The following is a 25,804-nucleotide window of genomic DNA, read 5'->3' as shown; positions in this document are numbered from 1 at the left end:
TATATATTAAGACCCACTTTTATGGACAGCTGTCAGTCCGCTTGTGCGGTGAAGAAGAGAAGATCCCACCCTCCCTCCCTCTATTATGTCCTTTGTCGTGATGTTTTATTGGCGGGAAAATCGCTCATTTCTTTGGGCGGATTGGTATTGGTGTATTTGGAATCTGGATATTTATATGAGTTTATTAATTAAAGTTATGTGTTTAATTGGTTAACCCTAAATAAACATCACGGCCATTTTTCTTCCACTATTATTTCTGTGTTGCGTTTTTATTTATTATGAGTTATAGATCTTGTGTTGCCATGCAGCATTAGTGCAGCACAAGGTGGCTCATGTTTCCTGAATCCCCGGTGCATATTCGTTGAGCCTCGCCTAATTCTGACAGGACTGTGGCATATACCTTGCCGGCCACTGGAGTCTCTTTACTGCGGACTCCAAGGGACGTTTCAAAGACTTAAAGTTGCCAGCCAGGAACGGATCATTGCCTTCTTCAGGACCACACCGAATCCTCATTGCGTCGACGGCTGTTGGCGCCATTATCTACTCTGGAACCATTCCTGTCAGGAAGACGCCTGATAAGTGACTTTATTGAGAACAATTTTCTTTGTTATACCTGCGTTGATTTTTCCCCTGTATTCCCTATTGTGCCTACATTTTACCTCACGTTTTCCCCTTATATTGCCTGCATTTTACCTCACGTTTTCCCTATATTGCCTGCATTTTACCTCACATTTTCCCTATTTTGCCTGCATTTTACCTCACGTTTTCCCTATCTCCCTGCGTGAAGTAAGACCTTGTTTATTAAAACTTGTTAACCCTTGATCTGCCTCCTGTCCGTCACTGCATCCCGCATCCTGCTCACACGGGGACAGTGTGTCTTGTATAACTAGTCTGAGGCCATGAAATTGTCCCCCTAACTTACCGTTGCTTGCATCAGCTTAGCATATGATGTAGTAGTGTGAAGTATTACAGGACGAGCATTCATGGTTTCTTTCTGGCCAGTCACAGGTGGCTGTGCTGGCAATGACATCTGTTCTTGTGTCACAGAAATGGTGTATCAGGAGAGGATGCACTCGTGTGTGAGGTTACCTTGCAATAAACATTTAAGGGCCCAATTCATCAAAGCTTAGAAAAGTCACATAATTTTGGCACAACTAACGGCTGCGCAAAATTATGGAACTTGAGGCAGTCTCGCGCCTTTTCCTCCCAGCTACAAGAAAGCAGGCGGTATGGGGTGTGGCAAATTCATGAGGAGCGTTGGCGTTCGCTTTGCCTCAAATCTTTGTGGCGAGGCGCACACAAGAGTTTGCGCCACTTGTCTGGCATGCACCTCTTCATAAATCAGGAGCGTCTGACTCCAGCCCATTTCCTCATCAAGACCAGCGTGAACAGTGCTGGTTTAGTCGTATTAGGCCCTAAGATTGCTGGCTTGTCAGTGGAGAACTATTGGGGAGAGGGCAGGCTATCTAAGCATAGAGCATGCCAAGGACCTGCTTGATTAGATGTGCATACATGTTACTACATTTGCATGGAGTGTGAAAGCCCACCATGTGTACACCGAAGTGATGTGCCAATAAAGGCATATAGGTGCCACAGCGATGATGGCTATGCACTCATGGGCAGTGTAATTTATAACGTCCTAACGGGACATCTTCTGGCCCGCCTATTTCAGCCTCTATGCAAAAAAAAATGTCCGAGGGCTGTAGGGGTCAGAAAAATAAAAATCAGCCTTCAGTGGAGGGCAAGGAACATATAATAGGCATGTGTCTAAAAGTTTATGAAAGTTTTCTCAACATTTTGGGAGTGGGAAAACTCACTTTAAGGATTTCATACCGATTAGAAAAGTCAGCCAAACCCACCTTCTAATGTGTATGCGGGCCTCAAAATTCTTTCCCAACCAAATTTATTGGGTAGAGGGTTATTGGGCTTGTTGATTTTTAATGTCTACTTTTGTTTACTCAATAGAAATTGGTCACTTGAGGTGTCTAGCAGCAGCTTTCTCACCTCTCTCCTTTGAAAACTCATACACAGTCGGCTGATTGCAATTCATTCTGTGTTTTTATTGTGATATAAGTGGCTGAAATTTCTGTATAACCTAAATGTTACAGAATGTTTCGCCACAATCCAGCTTCCTCCAGGGCTTTTGAGGTTACGGTTGCTGTGTTTATTTACCGCCCACTGCGGTCCATTTTTGTTTTTCCCTTTCTTTCTTTTTTTCTATACACAAAAAATAAATGTTTTACTATTTATTGTGTTTGACAGTGGGATGCCTTTTCCGTAATGTTTCTTCTTTTCAGTGTCTTGGGATGTTGCCTGGTCAATAGTGTTCTCTGCATCTGATAAGTGTCACCTTCAGAATAATTTGCTTCACTGAGATATTTTCATCCAAATAAATGCCAGTGTGATCGTTCCTAAAGCGCAAACTGAAAATCCTTCAAAGCTGTTACGTGCGGGAAATGGTGATCTGCCAAGAAAATCTGCATTTTTCTTTATATTGTCATCTAGTTCAAACCCTTAAACCATCAGTGGTCAGTTAGTACTTACCCATATGTCCAGTGTCATATTCTCTGGAACTATTGTACTAACGGCAGTAGCTGGCATTTATAAACTTGCAGCCCTACTGGAAAAGCAGTAGAGAATGGATTTGAAGTCACGGTCGGCCATGCGGGAATAGCAATTAGCCTGTTGTCTGCAGCTTCATTAGACATAGTGGAAGAGAGTTTAGAAGAGCCTGTAACATGAGCGGCTGCAACACAGATATAGCAGTATATTTATGTAACACGTTTCTATTTTTTTTTGGACTTCTGTGTTCGGAAACAATGTATGTGAAGCTTTATAGTCATGTGTACATAAATGTACAGCTACTTTTCATCCATGAATAGATTAACTTCTGAATGTTTTCTGTTATTTAACCCCTCCTAGGTGACGCTCCACCCTAACCTTACGCACTATGTCTGCTAAAGCCACTATTAGCAAGGAAGTTTTCTCTCCCCAAGATGAGCGTATGCTGGGGGCCGCGCTTGTAAAACGGAGGACCAAGAAAAAAATTCCATTCCTAGCAACCGGAGGACAAGGAGAATACCTCACATACATCTGTCTATCAGGTAGACCATATGAAGACTGTTAAAAGGAATCGGTCACCAGATTTTTGCTACCCCATTTAAGAGCAGTTATTGGGCTGCTTGTTGCTGTTTTGATAAAATTTGCTACTTTTCTCTGCTGCAGATCTACCAGTTCTCTGAATTCTGAGCTCTCTATAACCCCTCCAACATCTCTGGCAGATTTTTGTATACACTGGGCATAGGCAGAAAGCTGCCAATCGGTGGGGGTGGAGTTATACAGAGCTTATGAGTATGGAGGACAACATGGGAACGGGTTTACTAGTCCTCTAGTGATAATCTTTGGATAAATGAGTGATTTTATCAAAACTACAGCATGCAGCCCAGTAAGTGATACACCAGTGGAATCGGGGTCTCTGTCTTTTCATTATGCTGCTCTCAGATTAGCAGGTAAAAACCTGGTGAAAGATTTTTTTTACTGATATTTTTTTCTTTTTTTTTGCAATGAAGCCATTCACTACTATGATGCAGTCAGACGGCTATATAAATCGGACCGTAATGTACGGACTGGCTGGTGGCTCTCCTTACCCAAGCATGACAGCATCTTGTATGTCTGTGCAGCTGTCACGCTCGGGTCGGGAGCGCCTCGACCAATCAAAGCATTGCGGTCCAGTTTATATAACCGTCTGAGTACGCCCTTATCCTCAGAAGCGTTCACATTGCCTTGCTCATCTTACGTGGTATTGATATTCATTCCCCGCTGCATTTGCCCGTGTCTTACTGTATAACTCTGTTACTGACTGTCATGTGCCCTGTATACAGTTTTGTAGCCAGTAGAAAGAACATGTGCAGAGATAGAGCTTCAATGATACTTGTTTTCATCAATAACTTTTGCATTGATCTACGAAAAGCTGCAACTAGTTAAAATCTGCATGGCATCTTTAAAGAATAGTAAACTTCTTAAATGATTGCTTACATGAAATAAGAACAATAGTGGCCTTCACTGTTAGGCCTCATTCAGACATGAGTTTTTTTTTTTCTTTGCGCATGCACAAATGGACCGATTTCCATCAGTGCTCTGAATTAGATTCTCATTAAAGTTTGGTCAGTGTGTCCATTTTTATCATCAGTTCTTATTGCATGCAAAAAAAAAACAAAACACAAAAATCTGATGGCGGTTTCCCAAGCTTCTCCTAGCATCTTTTAGTGAAAAAATGACATCAGAATGCCGTCCCTTAAACACTAAACACAAAACCAGAGGTTTTTTTTTTTTATTTGTGGACGCTTATATTGCTAAAATGTGAACAGGACCTGTGGACTGACCCACAGTCTATAATTGGTATGTTTTTTAGCAATGAAAATTCCAGATAAGGCTACTTTCACATTAGCGTGGTACGACGCACGACAAATTGCGTCGTTGTGACGTACCGACGCAAGCAGTGAAAGCGCCGCACAACGGGGGCAGCGGATGCTGTTTTTCAACACATCCGCTGCCCCATTGTGATGTGCGGGGAGGCGCGGTCAGAAAAGACGGTCTCGACACACCACAAAAGTTACATGCAACGTTTTTTGGTGGCGACGGACCGACGCAACACGACGCAACCGTCGCACGACGGTTGCGACGTGTGGCAATGCGTCGCACCGCGTCGCTAATGCAAGTCTATGGAGAAAAAACGCATCCTGCAATCACTTTTGCGGGTTCCCTTTTTTCTACAAAATGGCGCATAGAGACGTGCAGTGCACGACGCTAGTGTGAAAGTAGCCTAAAACACGGATGTTTTAGTTGGGCCTTAGTCTGCAGTATTTTCTGCATGATCCTGAAGCTGTCTGCCTTGTAGAAATCCTGTAGAGAATCAAGGTGAAGCCTCACCCTGCTACTAAAAGGCGGTAGGGTGTCTTGTCCTATCACACATAGAACTCAGCAGGAAGGCTTCTGCAGCCAGTTGTTTCACCGCATCAGTGGGAGAATGGATGGAACCATGTACCGTAAAATCCTGAGTGACAACCTCCTTCCCTCTGCCAGGACATTAAAAATGGGTCATGGCTGGGTCTTCCAGCAAGACAATGACCCAAAATATACAGCCAAGACAACAAAGGAGTGGCTCAAAAAGAAGCACATTAAGGTCATGGTGTGGCCTAGCCAGTCTCCAGACCTTAATCCCAAAGAAAACTTATGTAGGGAGTTGAAGCTCTGAGTTGCCAAGCGACAGCCTCAAAATCTTAATAATTTAGAGATGATCTGCAGAGGAGTGGACCAAAATTCCTGCTGTGCTTGCCAACAAGGGTTTTGGCACCAAGTATTAAGTCTTGTTTGCCAGAGGGATCAAATACTTATTTCTCACTGCAAAATGCAAATAAATTTATATAATTTATACAATGTGATTTCCTGGATTTTATTTTTGATATTCTATCTCTCAATGTTAAAATTAACCTACCCTTAAAATTATAGACTATTCACGTCTTTGTCAGTGGGCAAACTTACAAAATCAGCAAGGGATCAATTCTTATTTCCCCCCACTGTAGATATGAACATATACAGTATATGTTCACCAGGATTGCCAGTAGACTTTTTTTTTTTCTTTCCTAGATCTTTCTTGATCTCTCAAGGTGCAGATTACCTGTAATTGGCCAAATACACTGATTAGAATTAGAACATCCCAGTAGTGCTACGTTTCTTGTGCCATTCGTGTCAGGGATACTCATTTATTGCAGCCACATGTCTAAGTGATTTTTACAACTACCAACTATTGCCAAATAACTTAGAGCTCTTTCAGACTTCCACCATCATTGGCCCAATCTCGGATCTCAATGCACCAACTGACCGCGTGTCTCCCGTCTTGAGTGTGACAGCTTGATATATTTCTATGAAGGCTGTCACTCTCCATTCGGGAGATGAGTCCGTGCATTGCGATCTGAGATGGAGCCAATGATGACTGATGTCTGAAGGAGCCATAACAAGGTATGTCCTAGCTCTTTACATACAATGGACTAGAAAATCAAATCTATATGTGGATCTAAGATATAACCCCCTGTTGTAAAATTTTTGTTGATCCAAATTGGCTAATCTCATTGATTGTTGTGACCTACAGAATAGAGCGTGCATTAGTGCTTTCAGTAGAGCGCCTCCAGAAAGCACTCAGCAGACAGGTGCCTCTTATAATGGCAGTGTGTCTCCATTGAGATGTGAGAAACATATCTCAGGCTACTAATTAAAATATCAAGCAGGATAGTGGGATTTTTTTAGTTTTCCCTGCAGGGTCTGTACAATGAAACTGTTCCTCTTCGCATGTTCACGGATCCTGAGCACTACATTGTAAAGCATGTCTTCTGCTTGACATAATGTCAATGCAAAGGGCTTATTCTTTACGCCCCCTTCTTCAGCTCCTAAATTATGTGTCTGATAATAGGAATCTATTTTAATGCTACCGAAGAGCAGCGGCTTCATATGTGACTTGTAAAGGACGTTCACTAGGGAAATGTTCTGATTCTGTGGTTTTTAGAGAGTGTCCAGTAATTATTTGTCCAGAAATAGAACATTTCGTCATCTATATTGATTCCACAGGTCAGTTCAATGCCAGTGGCCATACCAATGGCTTTCTTGGATAATACAATCCTAATTATAGAGCAAGACATGCCGATTGGGCCTCCCTTGTAGGAAAACTTTACTCCTTGCAGGAAGAGAAACAAGGCTGTGGTTGGCCAGATAGTAACAGATGGTCGATAAGACTTCTAGCAATAGGACCCCCACAATTAACTTTGCTCTGTAGGTGAGGGGAGTTGCTGTTTGATAATGTTGTCCAAACTGATATCTTGGACTATACTTAAGTGAACATATGTTATCGTCTTACTGCAGCGTGATGGTTTTAATGAACACTGGTCTAGAACGGCTTTGTTTATCAGTTCACCCTTGACTAGCTTTGCAAATGCAGCTTCAGAATGCTACTGGTTAAACATTTTACTGCAAGGTCAAAATACTACTCTTGACATTTTTGGGAACTATTTTTATCCAAGGAAAAGAATAGTTACATCTATAGACCCGTTCAACAGTATAACAAATGGTATCACAGTATAATAACCCAATGGTATCTATAGGTGTGCACAATTATTAGGCAATTTGTATTTTTGAGGATTAATTTTATTTTTGAATAATTCCAGTAATGTCTATCAACCCAAAAGGTTAATAAGCCTGAATGTTTAATAAAGTAAAAGGTGAGGTTTAATTTTAATTAGGAGTTTATCAGTGTGCAAAATTATGTAACTAAATGAAAAAAGTTAATTTTCATCTCAATTGTTTTTCATTTAAAAAAAAAAAAAAAAAAAAAAAGTGAGAATAATAACCATACAACTAAGGCTTCTTTCACACTTCCGTTTTTACAATCTGCACAGGATCCGTCAAAATGTTGAAAAGACGGATCCTGTGCAGATTAAAAACGGGTGCACTTTGCCCGTATTTCTGACAGACCTGTCGAGGCTATGTGCACCTGTTGTGTATCCATTTTTCCACTGCGAAAACCCATACACAACACAAACCAGGTTTAAAAAAAAAAAAAAAAAAAATCGCAGTATTCTCACCTACCTACCGATTATTTTTAACATTATATCTTGTTACTATTGATGCTGCATAGGCAGCATCAATAGTAAAAAGAGAAAGAGAGCGAGAGAGAATTTCCCTGACGGGAAATTCTTCCACGCATGCTCAGTTTGAAAAGACGGGACCCGTCGCTGGATCCCTGCTTTTCACAGTCAGCGACGCATCCTGCACCCATAGGCTTCCATTGTAGCCAGTGACTGGCAGCGCAGGATGCGTCGCTGACCGATTTTCCGACGTGCAGAAAAAACGTTCCTCTGAACGTTTTCTCTGCCCAACGGACCGTTTTTTTTACGCAGGATGCAGTGCACGACGGATGGAAAGGATGGTGGCCATCCGTCACAACCCATCGCTAATACAAGTCTATGAGAAAATGCAGGATCCTGCAAATTTTTTTGCAGGATCCTGCATTCTCAAAAATCGACGGATTGTGACGGAAGTGTGAAAGAGGCCTTAGTGTACAAAAATAAATTTGACATTTTATGAAAAATCGCAGGTATCAAGATAGTCGCCTTTCTTATCACTAATGACGGGCAATCCTCTGGATGGTCCAGTTCGGCCGAACATTTAATAAAATAAAACAAAAATTTGGTATGGGAACAGTACCCGAACCCCCAGTCCCTTATTCAGATGAATGAGGGGCCCTAACATTTGTTGTTTGCCATGTAGTCATATGCGTGACAGTGTGGCAAATCCAGGCTCTGATAGGTGGTAAGATCGTTACCTCCTGTAAGAGCGCTGCAGTTCCCATCTTATCTTACAGATGACAGCGTATGAGCCAGCAGCTGTGACCGTCGATAAAAAGGTTACCACTGGTCACAGCTGTCGGCTAATGAGAGAGTATTACTCTCATCAGCGTACGCCTGCGGTTGCTGATATCAGCTAGAGCAGGCGAAGCTGATGAGAGTATTCATCAGCCAGTGCCTGTGCAATAAATAAATAAAAGTGACATAGGGTCTCTTTTATTTTTGATAAACAACGCAGGCAAAACCGACAGCTGTGGGCTGCAACCCTCAGTAGTCAGCTTTATCATGACTGGTTCTCAATAATAGAGGGGTCCCACACTGGATTTTCTTTTGTTTAAGCTATTTAAATAAATAATTTTAAAAAATGGACTGGGCTTCCCTCATTTTTGATAACCATCCAAGCTAAAGCAGACAGCTGAGGGCTGGTATTCTCAGACTGGTAAGAGGCCATCGTTATTGAGGGCCCCCCCAGCCTAAAAATAGCAGCCTGCAGCCATTCCAGAAAAGGCGCATTTCTTATATGTGCCAATTCTGGAGCTTTGCACTGCTCTTCCCACTTTTCCTGGTGCAGTGGCAAGTGGGATAATAGGTTTGAGGTTGATGTAAGCTGTTTTATGGCAGCTGACATCAAGCCCAGAGGTTAGTAATGGAGGGGCATCTTATATACTACCCCATTACTAACCCCATAGTTAGATTGTAAAAAAAAAAAGACACAGCAAGAGTAAAGTCCTGTTAATTGATCTGTAGACACTGACTCCTTTATTTGAAATAAAAATAAAAAAGCAAAGTTATACTCACCTTTACGCCTAATCCACCAAGTCCATATCCTCCTGTAAAAGACTAATAAAGAACCATATTCTTCACCTGTCCGACGTGAAGATAATTCTCCCATGCCCATGTCATCTGTAAAAGACAATAATAAGCAACCATATTCCTCACCTGTCTGAGAAGATAATCCATATCTTTATCACGAAGATCCGGATGATTTGGCTGATGTGACTGCTCTTCACAACAGCCGGCACACATTGAAATAGGAGCATAATCCTGTTACTGCAATGTGTAGCGCTCAGCTGCTGTGAGAAAGGGCACTGAAGTTCATAGCTAATGAATCTCCATTTCCTCACTTACGGCAACGGCACCGTGGACTGTGTGAGAACTTTCTCACACAGCGAGCGATGCCGTAAGAGAGGAGACTGGGGTTCATCAGCTTTTTCCTGCACCACTGCTTGAAGGAAAGTGTTTTCTAAAAATCGGCAATAGGTATGAGTTGATTTTGAGTCTTATCTTAAACTCAGAGTCCAACTAGCTCATCTTTCACATTTTCATGTGCATATATTCACTTCTTGCAATCAAATTTTGTTATGTGAAACACTATATTGTGACTAACTACAAGTCTTCTATGGATAAGTTAGAGAGTAACCGTTGTTTTAATTTTTATGTCATAAATCAATAGTACACATGAAAATAAGTAATTTTGTAATATATTTTATCAGAGAAATCCTATATTTTCTCCTTCTGGAAGGACCATTTGTTTTCAATTTAGGGTAAGTTCACACAGGGTGTTTTTGCTGGTTTTTTTTTTTTTCAGCAAAACCTGATCATCTTGGTAGAAAAGAAGCTGCGCCAAAAGTGCACACAGAAGGAAAAAAAACAACTTCCTGTAGGTAGATAGAATGAATAGATAGATTGATAGAACACATAGAGTGAATAGATAGAATGATAGAATATAGATTTATAGGATAGATAGAATAGATACATTACCTGCGGTATCCTCTTCACTGGCATTTTCCCACTGTCCAGAGGTTATGAGGGAGCGCAGGCTCGGTGACATCACCGCTAGTTACTGAGCCTGCGCCCGCTCCGTCTCATTCATTCCCCAGTTGCTTACAGCCTGGAGCGGTCGCATTAGCAGCGCTCCCAGTTGTAATCTCCCCCAGATACTGTGTGGGACACTCGTTATATCGGACTACGACAGATCAGGGAGTATACTTTTCCTATTTTTTTTTTTTTTTTCTTTATTACAGAAGATGGATGGCTTCGCTTTGGAATGGCAGAATAAAATGATTGTCAAAACTGTGTGGTGTTTTATTTCATTAAAAGACTTTTTTTTTCTGCATGTGTATGTGTTTACTTAACACTTTAATATAGGATTAGTAATGGATAGGTGTCTTATTGACGCAATGTTACCTTACTGTAGCAAGGTGACATTAACCCCTAATTACCCTGCTTGCCACCTCTATAGGGCAAGTGGGAAGAGCAGGGCAAAGAGCCGGAATTGGCGCATCTAATAGATGAGTCTTTTCTGGGCAGCTGCGGGCTTTTATTTTTAGGTTGGGGGGGCCTATATCAATGGCCCCTTACCAGCCTGAGAATACCAGCCCCCAGCTGTGAGCTTTAGCCAGGTTGGTTGTCAAAAATAGGGGGGAACCCACGCCTTTTTTTTTTAAATTATTTAAATAATTTAAAAAGCGTGAGGACCCCTCTATTCTTGATAACTAGCCTTGCTGATGCTGAGTTTTGTATGGCTGGTTATCAAAATTAGGGGGGACCCATGCAGTTTTTTTTTTTTTAAATTATTTATTTATAGCGCAGAAGCGGCAGATGAAAACTCCCATCCGCTGCTCCTGCTGTCACTGTAATTAGCGGCTGTAGGTGTCAGATGATGGGAGCAGTAGTCCCATCAGCTGACACCAGTGATCGGAGGTGAAGTTTAAACCTCCGATCACAGCTGAGCGCTCCCTGCTGTCTTCTGACAGCGTGGGAGCCTCGGCTCTCTGACCGGCGGGGAGGATTTCCCCACCGATGAGAAGCGGTGTTTGCCGCGCTGTCATGCATATGACAGCGTGCCAAACACTGTAATGTCGGACCCCCCATTCAAGTGAATGGGGATCAGGTCCACTCTGCTGGATGACTGGCTGTATGGACGCATCATGCAGCCTGCCATCTAGATGCAGCAGAGCCGAGTGTGATGTCACATCCGGCTCTCTTTGACTTTTCTGCAGCAAATATGCTGCAAGAAAAGTCAACCTTGTGTATTTGCAGCATTTTTTCACCATCCATTCAAGTCAATGGGTGAAAAACGATGAAAAAATGCTGAAAGAAGTGACATGCCCTGTGTCGCTGCAAAGCACAAAATACTGATCACACAAAAACCGTGTGTGCATGAGATTTCTGGAATCTCATAGGCTTTGCTGGTACTGTAAAAAGCAGCTGAAAATTAGCATAGAAAAATGCAGCAAAAAAGCCTTGTGTGAACTTACCCTTAAAGGGAACCTGTCACCCCCGAAATGGAAGTTGAGCTAAGCCCACCGGCATCAGGGGCTTATCTACAGCATTCTGTAATGCTGTAGATAGCCCCCCCCCCCAGTTATATCCTGAAAGATAAGAAAAATAGGTTAGATTATACTCACCTGGGCGGTACGATCCGATGGGCGTCGCAGTCCAGTCCGGGGCCTCCCATCTTCTTACGATCACGTCCTCTTCTTGTCTTCAAGCCGCAGCGCTGGCGCAGTCGTACTTTGTCTGCCCTGTTAAGGGCAGAGCAAAGTACTGCAGTGCGCAGGCGCCGGGAAAGGTCAGAGAGGCCCAGCTGCTGCGCACTGCAGAGGTAAACTTTTTACCTCCGATCACAACTGCGCACTCACACTATCATTTGACAGCGTGGGAACCGTGGCTCTCTGACCGTTGGGGATGATTTCACCGCGATCAGAAGCGGTGTTTGCTGCACTGTCATTAATATGACAGCGTGGCAAACACCGGATATTTGGGCCCCTCATTCAAGTGAATGGGATCCGGGTACTGTTCTGGTACCCGAACCTGAACTTTTTGTAACTGTTCGGCCGAACCCGAACATACAGGTGTCTGCTCGTCTCTACCCAGTTGTATAGACACATGAATAAATGTGTATAGCTTATTGGAAGATCAATTAAAAACAATCGTTTTGTGCTTAAAGAGTATCAGGTTATCGGCAGCACATCAATTCTTTACAGAGGACTATGTGCTGCCCATAACTATCATAGTTACTTTTTTTTGTGTGTGTATGGGTAGTTTTACCCAGGACTGACACTCAAGGATCCAGTCACCTTCGCTGTTTGCTGATGTATGTGACCAGAGTTTTAGTATTGCTGTCTGAATCCGGCCTTAATGGGATTCTCCACGATATAATTGTAAATTGAATAATGGCTGATTAACAGATACTGAGTGCATAAACTGCTTCTAGTGTTTCCAAAATTATTTTGTGCTCAATAATGGCATAGGTAAGACGGGTAAGAAAATTAAATAATTTTATTCCCTGTTCATTTGTCCTTTCCTCTCCTATGTATAGCACTCTCGCTCTGTTCACATTACTTAACAGCGCAGATCCATTCAGTCCTAGCATCCAACTCAAGAGACGCTCTCACAAATCACTTAACCATCTGCTAATTTTTTCTATCCTACTTCTCCTAGTCGAAGGACACATCTCTACCAACCCCGGCCCCCCATGTTATAGCAAGTCAAACCTCCCAACCGCTGCACTCAGAAACCCCTCTAACCTTATTAACCCCTTAAGCCCCGAGGGTGGTTTGCACGTTAATGACCGGGCCAATTTTTACAATTCTGACCACTGTTCCTTTATGAGGTTATAACTCTGGAACGCTTCACCGGATCCTGGTGATTCTGATGTTTTCTCGCGACATATTGTACTTCATGATAGTTGTAAAATTTCTTTGATATTACCTGCGTTTATTTGTGAAAAAAATGGAAATTTGGCGAAAATGTTGAAAATTTTGCAGTTTTCCAACTTTGAATTTTTATGCCCTTAAATCACAGAGATATGTCACACAAAATACTTAAGTAACATTTCCCACATGTCTACTTTACATCAGCACAATTTTGGAAACACATTTTTTTTTTGTTAGGGAGTTATAAGGGTTAAAAGTTGACCAGCAATTTCTCATCTTTACAACACCATTTTTTTTTAGGGACCACATCACATTTGAGGGGTCTATATGATAGAAAATAACCAAGTGTGACACCATTCTAAAAACTGCACCCCTCAAGGTGCTCAAAACCACATTCAAGAAGTTTATTAACCCTTCTGGTGCTTCACAGGAATTTTTGGAATGTTTTAAAAAAATGAACATTTAATTTTTTTTTCACAAAAAATTTGCTTCAGCTCCAATTTGTTTTATTTTACCAAGGGTAACAGTTGAAAATGGACCCCAAAAGTTGTTGTACAATTTGTCCTGAGTACCCCGATACCCCATATGTAGGGGTAAACCACGGTTTGGGCTCATGGCAGAGCTCGGAAGGGAAGGAGCGCCATTTGACTTTTCAATGCAAAATTGGCTGGAATTGAGATGGGACACCATGTTGCATTGGGGAGCCCCTGATGTGCCTAAACATTGAAACCCCCCACAAGTGACACCATTTTGGAAAGTAGACCCCTTAAGGAACTTATCTAGATGTGTGGTGAGCACTTTGACCCACCAAGTGCTTCACAGAAGTTTATAATGTAGAGCCGTAAAAATAAAAAATATTTTTTCACAAAAATTTACTTTTCGCCCCCAACTTTTTATTTTCCCAAGGTTATAAGAAGAAATTGTACCCCAAACGTTGTTGTGCAATTTGTCCTGAGAGCGCTGATACCCCATATGTGGGGGTAAACCACGGTTTGTGTGCATGGCAGAGCTCGGAAGGGAAGGAGCGCCGTTTGACTTTTCAATGCAAAATTGGCTGGAATTAAGATGGGGCACCATGTTGCATTTGGAGAGCCCCTGATGTGCCTAAACATTGAAACCCCCCACAAGTGAAATCATTTTGGAAAGTAGAGAACTTATCTAGATGTGTTGTGAGAGCTTTGAACCCCCAAGTGTTTCACTACAGTTTGACGCAGAGCCTTGAAAATAAAAATTCTTTTTTTTTTCCACAAAAATTATTTTTTAGCCCCAAGTTTTGTATTTTCCCAAGGGTAACAGGAGAAATTGGACCCCAAAAGTTGTAGTGCAATTTGTCCTGAGTACACTGATACCCCATATGTGGGGGGGAACCACCGTTTGGGTGCATGGCAGAGCTCGGAAGGGAAGGAGCGCCATTTGGAATGCAGACTTAGATGGATTGGTCTGCAGGCATCACGTTGCCTTTGCAGAGCCCCTGATGTACCTAAACAGTAGAAACCCCCACAATTGACCCCCATATTGGAACCTAGACCCCCCAAGGAACTTATCTAGATCTAATCTCTTCATACCATGCACTGTCCTCCCTCCCCCCACTGCATCTAGTTCACTCTCTGACTTTGAACCAGTCACAGAAGAAGTAGTAATCAGGCTCCTTGCATCTTCTCGCCCAACCACTTGCACCAGTGACCCCATTCCGTCATATCTCCTCCAGTCCCTTTCCCCAGCTGTCACCTCTCACCTAACAAAAAAAATCAACCTTTCTCTCTCTTCCAGTTTTTTTCCCTCATTTAAGCATGCCATCATACACCCATTACTTAAAAAACCATCCCTCGATCAAAACTGTGCCGCTAATTATAGACCTGTCTCTAATCTTCCCTTCATCTCTAAACTCCTCGAACGCCTGTTCCACTCCCGTCTTCTCCGCTATCTCTCAGATAACTCTCTTCTCGACCCTCTTCAATCTTGTTTCACTCTTTACACTCTACTGAAACTACCCTCACTAAAGTCTCTAATGATCTACTAACGGCTAAAGGTACCGTCACACTAAGCGACGCTGCAGCGATACAGACAACGATGCCGATCGCTGCAGCGTCGCTGTTAAGTCGCTGTGTGGTCGCTGGGGAGCTGTCACACAGACCGCTCTCCAGCGACCAACGATGCCGAGGTCCCTGGGTAACCAGGGTAAACATCGGGTTGCTAAGCGCAGGGCCACGCTTAGTAACCCGATGTTTACCGTGGTTACCAGTGTAAAATGTAAAAAAACAAACACTACATACTCACCTTCGCGTCCCCCGGCGTCCGCTTCCTGACTGAGTGCCGGCCCTAACAGCAGAGCGGTGACGTCACCGCTGTGCTGTGCTTTCACTTTACGGCCGGCGCTCAGTCAGTGCAGGAAGCGGATGGCGGGGGACGCGAAGGTGAGTATGTACTGTTTGTTTTTTTACATTTTACACTGGTAACCAGGGTAAACATCAGGTTACTAAGCGCGGCCCTGCGCTTAGTAACCGATATTTACCCTGGTTACCATTGTAAAACATTGCTGGTATCGTTGCTTTTGCTGTCAAACACAACGATACACGGCGATCTGACGACCAAATAAAGTTCTGAACTGTAATCAACGACCAGCGATATCACAGCAGGATCCTGATCGCTGCTGCGTGTCAAACACAACTATATCGCTATCCAGGACGCTGCAACGTCACGGATCGCTAGCGATATCGTTTAGTGTGACGGTACCTTAAATCTAATGGTCACTATTCCATGCTAATTCTCTTGGATCTCTCTGCAGCAATTGACACTGTGGATCATCAGCTCCTCCTCACTATGCTCCGCTCCATCGGCCTCATGGACACCGTTCTCTCCTGGTTCTCCTCCTATCTCTCTGACCGCTCCTTCACTGTATCTTTTGCTGGTTCCTCCACCTCACACCTTGCCCTTACTGTTGGGGTTCCTCAAGGATCAGTGCTAGGCCCCCTCCTCTTCTCTTTGTTTGTCCAATAGGGGAAGTATACAATCAGTAGATTTGATTTCCAGTACCATCTCTATGCTGATGACACCCAATTATACACTTCTTCTCCTGATATCACGCTGAACTTTTTAGAAAACACCAGTGATTGTCTTACCACTGTCTCTAACATCATGTCCTCCCTCTATCTGAAACTGAACCTGTCAAAAACTGAACTCCCCGTGTTCTCTCCCTCTACTAACCTACCTTTGCCCAGTATTGCCTTCTCCGTGTGTGGTTCCACCATTACTCCCAAGCAACATGCCCGCTGCCTTGGGGTCATACTTGATTCCGAGCTTTCATTCACCCCCCCACATCCGATCACTGGCTCGCTCTTCTTATCTGCATCTCAAAAACATTTATAGAATTCGCCCTTTTCTTACTTTCAACTATGCAAAAACTCTTACTGTTTCACTTATTCATTCTCATCTGGACTATTGTAACTGTCTACTAATCGGCCTCCCTCTTACCAACTCCCCTCGCCAATCTGTCCTGAATGCTGCAGCCAGGATCATTTTCCTCACCAATCGTTATACCGATGCCTCTACCTTGTGCCAGTCATTACACTGGTTACCCATCCACTCCAGAATCCAGTACAAAACTATTACCCTCATCCACAAAGCACTCCATGGCTCAGCACCACCCTAGATCTCCTCCCTGGTCTCAGTCTACCACCCTACCCCTGCTCTCCGTTTTGCTAATGAGCTGAGGTTAACATCCTCAATAATCAGAACCTCCCACTCCCGTCTCCAAGACTTTTCACGTGCTTCGCCAATTCTTTGTTATGCACTACCCAGGTTAATACGATTAATCCCCAATCCCCACAGTTTTAAGCGTGCCCTAAAAACTCATTTGTTCAGACTGGCCTACCACCTCAACGCAACGGAATATGTTGGCGCTATATAAATAAAATTATTATTATTATTATTGACAGTCCAGGAGAATTAGGGGATAATGCTCACACAGACACTGCTTTTACATGAGCTTATTGTACGTTGACATACATGTCTCGCCTTAGCTGTGGGTTTCTGGATACCTTCCAGTCTAATCGCTCCGCTGGCAGCAGTGTAGGGCACTGGCTGACGCTCTAGTATTTGGCAGCTTTGGAGTGTTTGTGTTTTATGCAGTGGGAGTGCGCCAGGATCTGACCCAAAAGAAATTTAATTTTGAAAAGACCAGAAAATGGCTATATTAAAGCCTTGTCCTTGGCCATCTATTTGAAAGCACAATCCTTTCTAGATGAAGCTAAAGAAGCCAATTTGAGTCTGTTTTCCAGACGGCTGCACGAAGGCCTCTTCATTACTCCCTCTGCAATGGGCCGAACAGCTGACAATTATCTACTGTAGATTTCTGCAATGCATTAGTATAATTGTTCACGACCTTTGAGAACTTTTTTTTTTTCCCTGGCTTTTGCTATGAGCTATGCAGTGATTTTATTATAATATGCTATTAAACTTGCCATTGTTTGGCTACTGCAGCTAAGAACGCTGCCAAAAATGTGAAGAATAAACCTAAACAATTTTTAGAACTGTCCATGGAGACCATTTTAAAAGAAGTGGATGCGATGATCGTTTGCAAGTAGCTTTTGTTTTTTAAAGAAGTTGTCTCCTTCTCATACCCCACGCTTGGCTCCGATTAAAATAATAAAGCCTATACTCGCCTCCCCTGCTTCGCTGTTCCCGCAGTGTCAGCATTCCCTTTCCCCAGGGTTCCCTTGCAGTACCCCCAGTGCCCAAACAGCGCTGGCGTCACACTTCTCACCTTCTGAGAAATTGAACATGAAGAGGAAGTCCGAGCTATAGCTGATCTGACTTCCCTCTTCATGTTCAATTTGTCCGAAGGTGGGGACAGTCTGGGCTTTGGCTCACGTATCATAACAACGGCACGATAGCCCTTGGGAGAGCGAGTGCCGACAGCGCTCGCACGGAAGGTGAGTGTAGGCTTCTTTATTTTATCGAGCCAAGTGTGGGGTATGAGAAAAGGTTGTTCTAGTAGTGGACAACCCCTTTTAAGAATTAACTGGGAACACTGATGTATGTGGATACAAACTTAAACACACAAAATAGGGAGATCATGCACTTAAAATTGCAGCTGTACAGTCATCTTTATTGCCTACAACACATTACCAAGTCTGTTTTTATTAGGCTAGAGCATTAGGTGAATGTTGTCTAACCACTCTGACAGGTTTTGGAGTTATCACAAGCACAACAGTTTAATCAAGATTGGATTTAAACATCTGTTTTTTATGGTCGGAGTACATATTCGAACATCATCTAGGCAGGCTTGGACTGGCCCACAGGAGGACCGGTGAATTCCCTGGTAGGCCCCCATCCTCCAATATGAGCAGTAGTTGGCACAATATACTCAATTTCTACGTACAAGCAAATGTTACATCTTATTAAATTAACAAACTACAAAGTTTTGCTATTTTATACATTTGTGAACTAGGATAATGTAATATTTACATGTAGTTGAACAATGGGCCCCCAGAGTCAATATTACTTGTCAGCCCTTGGCCCCCAAGTCCGACACTGCTCATAGGCATAAAAAAGGCTGTCTAGTTAACCTGTGACCAGTCTGTGCCTTACACTCTTTACTCACACGGCAAAACACTGAGGTGTGAAACCGGTCTAACATTCACAGGGATAATTACTAAAGCGCATAAAGCCCTATAGGAAAAATGCTTTCCACTAACAGGCTAATTAAAACGCATTCTTTGTTAATATAAAATTAAAAATCTGATTGTTGTGTTTATGAACAGGTCGCAGTTGTTTAATTAAAAATATTCCCTTGCTAGGTAAATTAAGTACCTTTAATTATAGGTATGGATTGACATGAATCATGAAACAATTAGTAAAGTAGAACGTCAGTCCTGAACGGCAGTCTTATTTACATTATAACCAGGCACTGTTGTGGGATCACTGAAAACATAATCGCACAAGCCAAAAGTTTCCCTGATGCGTTTCACAACTTCTGTGGCATGATCAGGGAAAGGGACAATGGTGTGAGAGGCAGACAGCCTGGGTATGACTCGCATTTTTATATACCGTAATAATAAATCAATAAAACTTACATTTTAAAGCTTTATAGTTAGGATAAGTTGGGGTTCTCCCCAATTTAAAAATTTGAGGATAAAGAAAAAGGCTTTGGGGGTATACATCAATTATTAACAGTTTGTCTTAATGTAGTTGTAGGAAAACGGATCACACACAGACGTCACACAGGCTCCCAGGATTTTTCATACTCTCGTCTGCAGCCGGACTAAAGCAACGTGCATGTCCTTGTAACCTTAACTAGGACACATCTCTGTGACGCTACGTGCTTATTATTTCGCCCAACGAGACTACTTTGTTTGGATCACTAAAAGTCGGTTCACATCCCCATGAATTAATTTGCACTTTTGGATGCCCCAGTATTTTTAATGCCAAAGAATCCTGTGTTTTGATTAAACCGCATATGCCTAGATAATGTCCTATCGTGACCATTTTTTTTATAGAACTACTTTACTGTAAAATGTATCCTTAACTGTTTTAGTACTTTTCCCCACATAAAGTTATGGACAGGAGTACATTTCTGCATAAAGGGCTTCAGAAGTTGTACTGTTGATAAAGTGATGAATATTTATTTTCCTTTTTTGTCCACCGGATTAAGAAACCCTTTCACAACTGAACTGGATTTTTTCTTGCTTGACAATGCCCACATTTGTGAGAGCCAATTGTTTTGTTACTCAACCAAAACTGCTTTCCTTCAGGTGACTTGGTAATAACAGGGTTCAAAGGTTTTGTCCCAATCGACATATAATCATCGGACGTTCTCATATCATTTGTCAAGTCTGGATTGGTAACAAAATATGCCAGTGCTTTCAAAATATTCAAGAACTCGTTGAGTGTGCCTGTTAAAAGTACCGATACTTCTAGGATAAGGATCATTTTTTTCTGTTCTTCACAGTTTGATTATTACTCCCATGAATGGGGGTTATTCAGGACTATCTATATTTTTTCTATAACATGCCTGAGAACTAGTAGTTGCTAACTGCATGCTTACAGTGCCTGGTGCAGATCTCTGCCGTCACAGATCGCTCTTGCCGGCGATTCAGTCACACCCCATTGATAGAGCAACCCGGAAGTGGAAGAGCTACACTGTTGACGTCTGGCTGCTGAATTGCTGGCAGGAGCGGTTGGTAACTGCTATGAGCCAGCTCAAGGTACAACAAGCTCTGCTGCCAACCACCTGCCTATTTTTATGCGCATAGTAAAAAAAAAAAAAAAAGTCTTGGACAACCCCTTTAAGGATTTATATTGCTTGTGTAAACCATCCTTTGAAGGCTTTTTTCAGGAACTTGCAGGAATAGTGAATTATGAAAAATTATCTTTGCTCAAGTGTAAATGACACCAAGCCGGGACAGATCTTGTCATCTACTGGCATTTCTTTGGTTTCCTTGTATTTCTAATTTGTCATTTGCTGTAATCGCTATATGTTTTCTTCTTCTTAATTAACCATCTCCAACCTTCCTAATTCACTGTGTGGCTTTGGCTGTTTGATTTCTGCTTCGTTCTGTTTTTCCCTCCTGTATACCTGAAATAAACCTTGGCAGCGTTACAGTGAAGCGCTCGTTCATCCATCATTCTGGCGACATTTCCTTTGGGATCCTGCAGCAGGATTAAGAACTAATTTATGTGTGTTGCAGGTCAATACATCACATGCTCCTAATTACCATTACCAGTTACAGTAAGCTGGGCACATTCTACCATTGTTCCCCCCAACCATAGGCTGTACCTCTGCTTTATTAGGACTCCTTCTAATTCTGTAGATTTTGAATTTCTTTTATGTCATTTTTTTTCCATTGCATCACATAGTTCAGCACCCGGGTACAAATGATCAACTATAACTTTTATCAATTTTCGTCACTGTTAAAATGTTTGGTAAGTTAGTAAGAAGTTTGAGATAGAAGGAAATATGACTGTAGGATCGTCTACACATGGTTTGTTTTTAGTCGGTTACTTTTGTGATGCGTGGAGTCTCTAGTAACTGCAGGCCCAAAGTGAGAAAAAAATGTTGTTCTGCTTCAAAGCCTATAAAAAAGCATGGCTATGATCTCCCACAAGTTTAAACGTCTCCTAGTGCACATATTAGTCTGTTATTCCCAGTAACCATCCCCATTTTTATGCTCTACAATTTTCCTTGCATGCTTTTGGAGTTTTGATTTCTCTTCATCAGCATTCTGCCAGCACTGTAGGTTTGAGAACTGCCTGTCTTCTCACTTCTCAGCATGCATCCTGCCATTGTCCAATAGCTTGTCTGTAGTGATGAGCGAACGTGTTTTCCAAGCATCTTGGGCGTGCTCGAATAATAGGATTGAGTCCCTGCGGCTGTTAGACAGTCACAACACATGTGGAGATTGCCTAACAGCCATAAAACAAGGAGCCGCAGGATCTCGAACATATTATTAGTGCACTCCCAAGATACTCGGATAACACTCGAGCATGCTCAGATAACACGTTATCCATGCACGTTCTCTCGGTCTGTGTTTTGCTTCTCTTCTATTATAATGAAGTATGGCCCCCACTTCCCACTAATCCTTCTGCAGCTGGAGATGAATAACACTTTCCAACAGGCAGTCAGACATAATAGACATCTAGTGGTCATGAGAGGTATAGCAAGGTTTTTTTTTATTATTACCGTATATACTCAAGTATAAGCCGAGATTTTTAGCCCATTTTTTTGGGCTGAAAGTCCCCCTCTCGGCGTATACTCGAGTCATACCCGGGAGTCGGCAGGGGAGGGGGAGCGGGGGCTGTCTAATTATACTCACCTGCTCCTGGCGTGGTCCCTGGCTCCCCGGCGCCCAAGCTTCTTCCTGTACTGAGCGGTCACATGGTACCGCTCATTACAGTAATGAATATGCGGCTCCACCTCCCATAGGGGTGGAGCCGCATATTCATTACTGTAATGAGCGGTTACTGTGACCGCTCAGTACAGGAAGAAGCTGCGGCACCGGGGAAACAGGGACTGCACCGCGCCAGGAGCAGGTGAGTATAATGGGGAGGGTAGCGCAGCGCTGCGCAATATTCACCTGCTCCCTGTTCCGGGCGCCGCTCTGTCTTCAGCATCTTCTGCAGTGACGCTCAGGTCAGAGGGCGCGGTGACGTGGTTAGTGCGCGCCCTCTGCCTGAACGTCAGTGCAGAAGATGCTGAAGATGGAGCGGTGCCGGAACGAAGACGGGTGAATATTGAAAGTGCCGGGGGCCTGAGCGACGGAGAGGTGAGTATGTGATTTTTTTTTTGATTTTTTTTATCGCAGCAACAGCAAATGGGGCAAGTGTCTATATGGGGCATCTTATGGGGCCATAACGTTTGTGCAGCACTATATGGGGCAAGTGTCTGTATGTGGCCATAATCAACGTTTGTGCAGCATTGTATGGGGCAAATGTCTGTATGGAGCATCTTATGGGGCCATAACGTTTGTGCAACATTGTATGGGGCAAATATCTTTATGGAGCATCTTATGGGGCCATAATTAACGTTTCTGCAGCATTGTATGGGGCAAATGTCTGTATGGAGCATCTTATGGGGCCATAATCAAGGTTTGTGAAGCATTATATGGGGCAAATATCTTTATGGAGCATCTTATGGGGCCATAATCAACATTTGTGCAGCATTATATGGGGCAAATGTGTCTATGGAGCATCTTATGGGGCCGTTATTAACCTTTATGCAGGATTATATGGGGCATATTTTAATATGGAGCATCTTATGGGGCCATCATACTTTATGGAGCATTATATGGGGCTCCTGATTCAAAAAGAATATTCAAAAACACTTAACCTACTGATGTCTCAATTAATTTTACTTTTATTGGTATCTATTTTTGCTTTTGAAATTTACCGGGAGCTGCTGCATTTCCCACCCTAGGCTTATACTCGAGTCATTAAGTTTTCCCAGTTTTTTTGTGGCAAAATTAGGGGGGTCGGCTTATACTCGGGTCGGCTTATACTCTATTATATACGGTAATTTCTTTTGGACTGATTAATTAGAAACGTCCGGGCAATCCACACTTTACTATTAATTGTCTTTGTAAAATGTCAGTAAATGGTAAGCAGCTTGCAGTAATTGTGCAACTATGGGGGTGAAGAGCTAGCTGTTAGACACAGCCGGACTCCGCACAGAGAAGGCAAACATGGTTTAATAGTATGAAAATGACAAAAATTTAAGCCCTATGTATCGCAAAAAAAAAAGTCAAAAATGTATTAAATAATCAGAACATGAAAAATATTTTAGATCCATTAAAAGTGGTAGAGTGATAAAACTTGAACATATGCCATGTCAGAAGTGAGAAAACGGCCCGGTAATGAACTGGTTAAGTTATGTACAGATTAGCTGTCAAATGAGATTAAGTTGTCTGAAAGCACAGTGAAATTTAGGCTATTTGCCAGGAAGGATGTGAAGAATAAACTTTTCATTTGAAATAGGCCTCACTTGTGATATTACAACAGCTGAAAAAAGACCCACAAATTATTGGCCTTTAATAACAGTTGTGAAACTAGTCACTGGATTCAGAAAAAATAAAAAAGACCTCTATGATGAACTGATTGGCTGACTCTAAGGGCTCCTACTCACTTGCGCGAGAGTCGGATGAGTCTCGCATGGCAATACCCGAAACTGCACCTGGCACAGAGGAGCGGAGTGTGTGGCTGCATGTATTCCTATGCGGCCGCACGCTTCGATCTGAGTGCTGGGATTTAACATGTGAGACTCATCCGAGTTGCTCGAAAGTGTGTAGGAGCCCTAAAGGACATCTGTTACCAGGTTTTTGCTACCCTGTTTGAGAGCAAAAGCTTAAAGAGATGAGCCGGAATATAAGTTAGTGTGCATGCAGCGTGTAGGTGCATGTTCACACTGGCCACTAAACAGACAAAACTGAAGATAAAAACAAAATAAGCAAATACCCAGTAATAAATTGCAATACTGCATGCAAATAATATAGGGTCCTTAGCATAAATGTGAGAGCAGCATGTTGTAGGGGCAGAGACCCTGATTCCAGCTATGTCCCTTATTGGGCTGTTTGCTGTCATTTTGATAAAATCCCTTTTATCTTCTGCAGATCTAGCAGTTCTCTTAATGCTGAGCTGTATATAACCCCACCCACACCACTGTTTGGTGGCTTCCTGTGTACACTGTGCGTATGTGAAGAGGTAGATTTGTGGATGTAATCCGTGCTGCCGATTTAAAATGCAGGACCAAAGATATCCAAATGAAGGAAAGTGGTTTTTATTTAAACGCGTTTCGAAGTTCGTGACTTCTTCCTCAGTAATACAACCACATGATACATGTGGTTGTGTTCCTGAGGAAAAAGTCACTTGAACTTCGAAACGCTTTGAAATAAAAATCACTTTCCTTCATTTGGATATCTTTGGTCCTGCATTTTAATCGGCAGCGCGGATTACATAGACAAACCTACTTCTTCACAACTGATACGGTCGCCTAAAGACCCGTGGATCTGCTGCAGCTGATATTCTCAAAGAGATCTATAAGTCATTACATTAGATCTATCAGGTTAGCTCAATTTCAATGGATCGCTTATTTTGTCCATCGGATAACACCATTTGTGCTTATTTCCTCTACAGTTACGTTCTACACTGTGCATAGACAGAAAGCTGCCAATCAGTGGTGTGGTGGGATTATGCAGAGCTCATGAATATGGAGGACTACATAACAGCAGGTTCATGAGTCCTCTAGTGATAAAATTACTGTTTTATCATCCGGAGATTATCAAAACTACATCAAGCAGCTAAATAAGTGACACATGACTGGAATCAGGGTCTCTGTCTACATTATGCTGCTCTCAAATTAAGTGGCAAAAACTTGGTGACAGATTCAGGCTTAACAGACAAGTGAACAGCAGAAATGTAGGCCATCAGAAAGGGATCAGAGACTCTTCATTCTTAATTCTTTGTTCTTCATTCATGCTTTAAAATGCAGGAGAAACAAAGGATGAGACCAGAAAAGATAGTTGCAGTACATGTAAGCAGAGAAACACCCATCACTACTTCTGCTTCATTCATCCATGGACCTCGAACAGAAGAAACTTCTGCCAAATATTCCTTTATTTTTGCACTTTTCAGCAATCATCTTGGGGCGTTTGGCTGATGAAAAGACAAAGTAGCTGTACATTGTAAAAAAGTGATATAGGGCATAAATAAACAGAGCTGTTCAGAATGATGTTGACTCCAAGGTGGAGCTTCAGTACAATCCTGCTCACTAGTTGGTTCCCAGTGCACAGTCCATCCGTGTTCTGGAATTGTTTGATTTGTTTGAGTACAAGGAAATCCGTGTTACTTGTGTGTGAAAAGGGAATGGAGCCAATTCAGGAAATATCAGAGGTTCCTGTTGTGGAGAGGAGCACTCATCTCGTCAGTCATCTGTGCTTCATTTCTCTGTAGCTTCGTACCCCCATGAATCATTTTCTGGTCACATAGGGGTAGGACACTATTTAGCACACAGCCATAATGCTGTGTCGCACACAGCCATAATGCTGTGTATAAGTTTAGATTTTATACGTATATTTGGGCTTGAAGCTGTTTTTGCTCCACATTGTAGAGGTTTATGGCTTTGGGGAAAAATGCACCGTTTTTGAGCATTGCTGAATTACCGAGTTCACTGTGGAGACATCTTTTATAATTAATTTATATTTCCAGTGACTTTCCACAATATGTTACAGGAAATTCAAAGAAAAGAGAACTTTTTACAGT

The 25,804-nt window shown here is 42.5% G+C and overlaps 1 protein-coding gene across 2 annotated transcripts in view; it reads left to right on the top strand.

Moving 5' to 3' along the window:
- The window catches only part of STXBP6 (syntaxin binding protein 6), a 104,928-nt gene that overhangs the window by 47,080 nt on the left and 32,044 nt on the right, over positions 1 to 25,804 (top strand). The window contains exon 2 of one of the 2 annotated variants that reach the window (XM_077263975.1): positions 2,923 to 3,104. The exons of the other annotated variant lie outside the window; for it this stretch is intronic. Within the exon in view, the coding sequence (XP_077120090.1) occupies positions 2,951 to 3,104 (154 nt within the window). The 5' untranslated portion in view covers positions 2,923 to 2,950. The remainder of the gene's footprint in view (positions 1 to 2,922; positions 3,105 to 25,804) is intronic. 2 annotated transcript variants of the gene reach the window in all.

The sequence above is a fragment of the Ranitomeya variabilis genome, chromosome 1 (assembly GCF_051348905.1).
Source record: "Ranitomeya variabilis isolate aRanVar5 chromosome 1, aRanVar5.hap1, whole genome shotgun sequence".
Taxonomy (NCBI): Eukaryota; Metazoa; Chordata; class Amphibia; order Anura; family Dendrobatidae; genus Ranitomeya; species Ranitomeya variabilis.
This window is presented reverse-complemented; position numbering and strand designations above follow the sequence as displayed.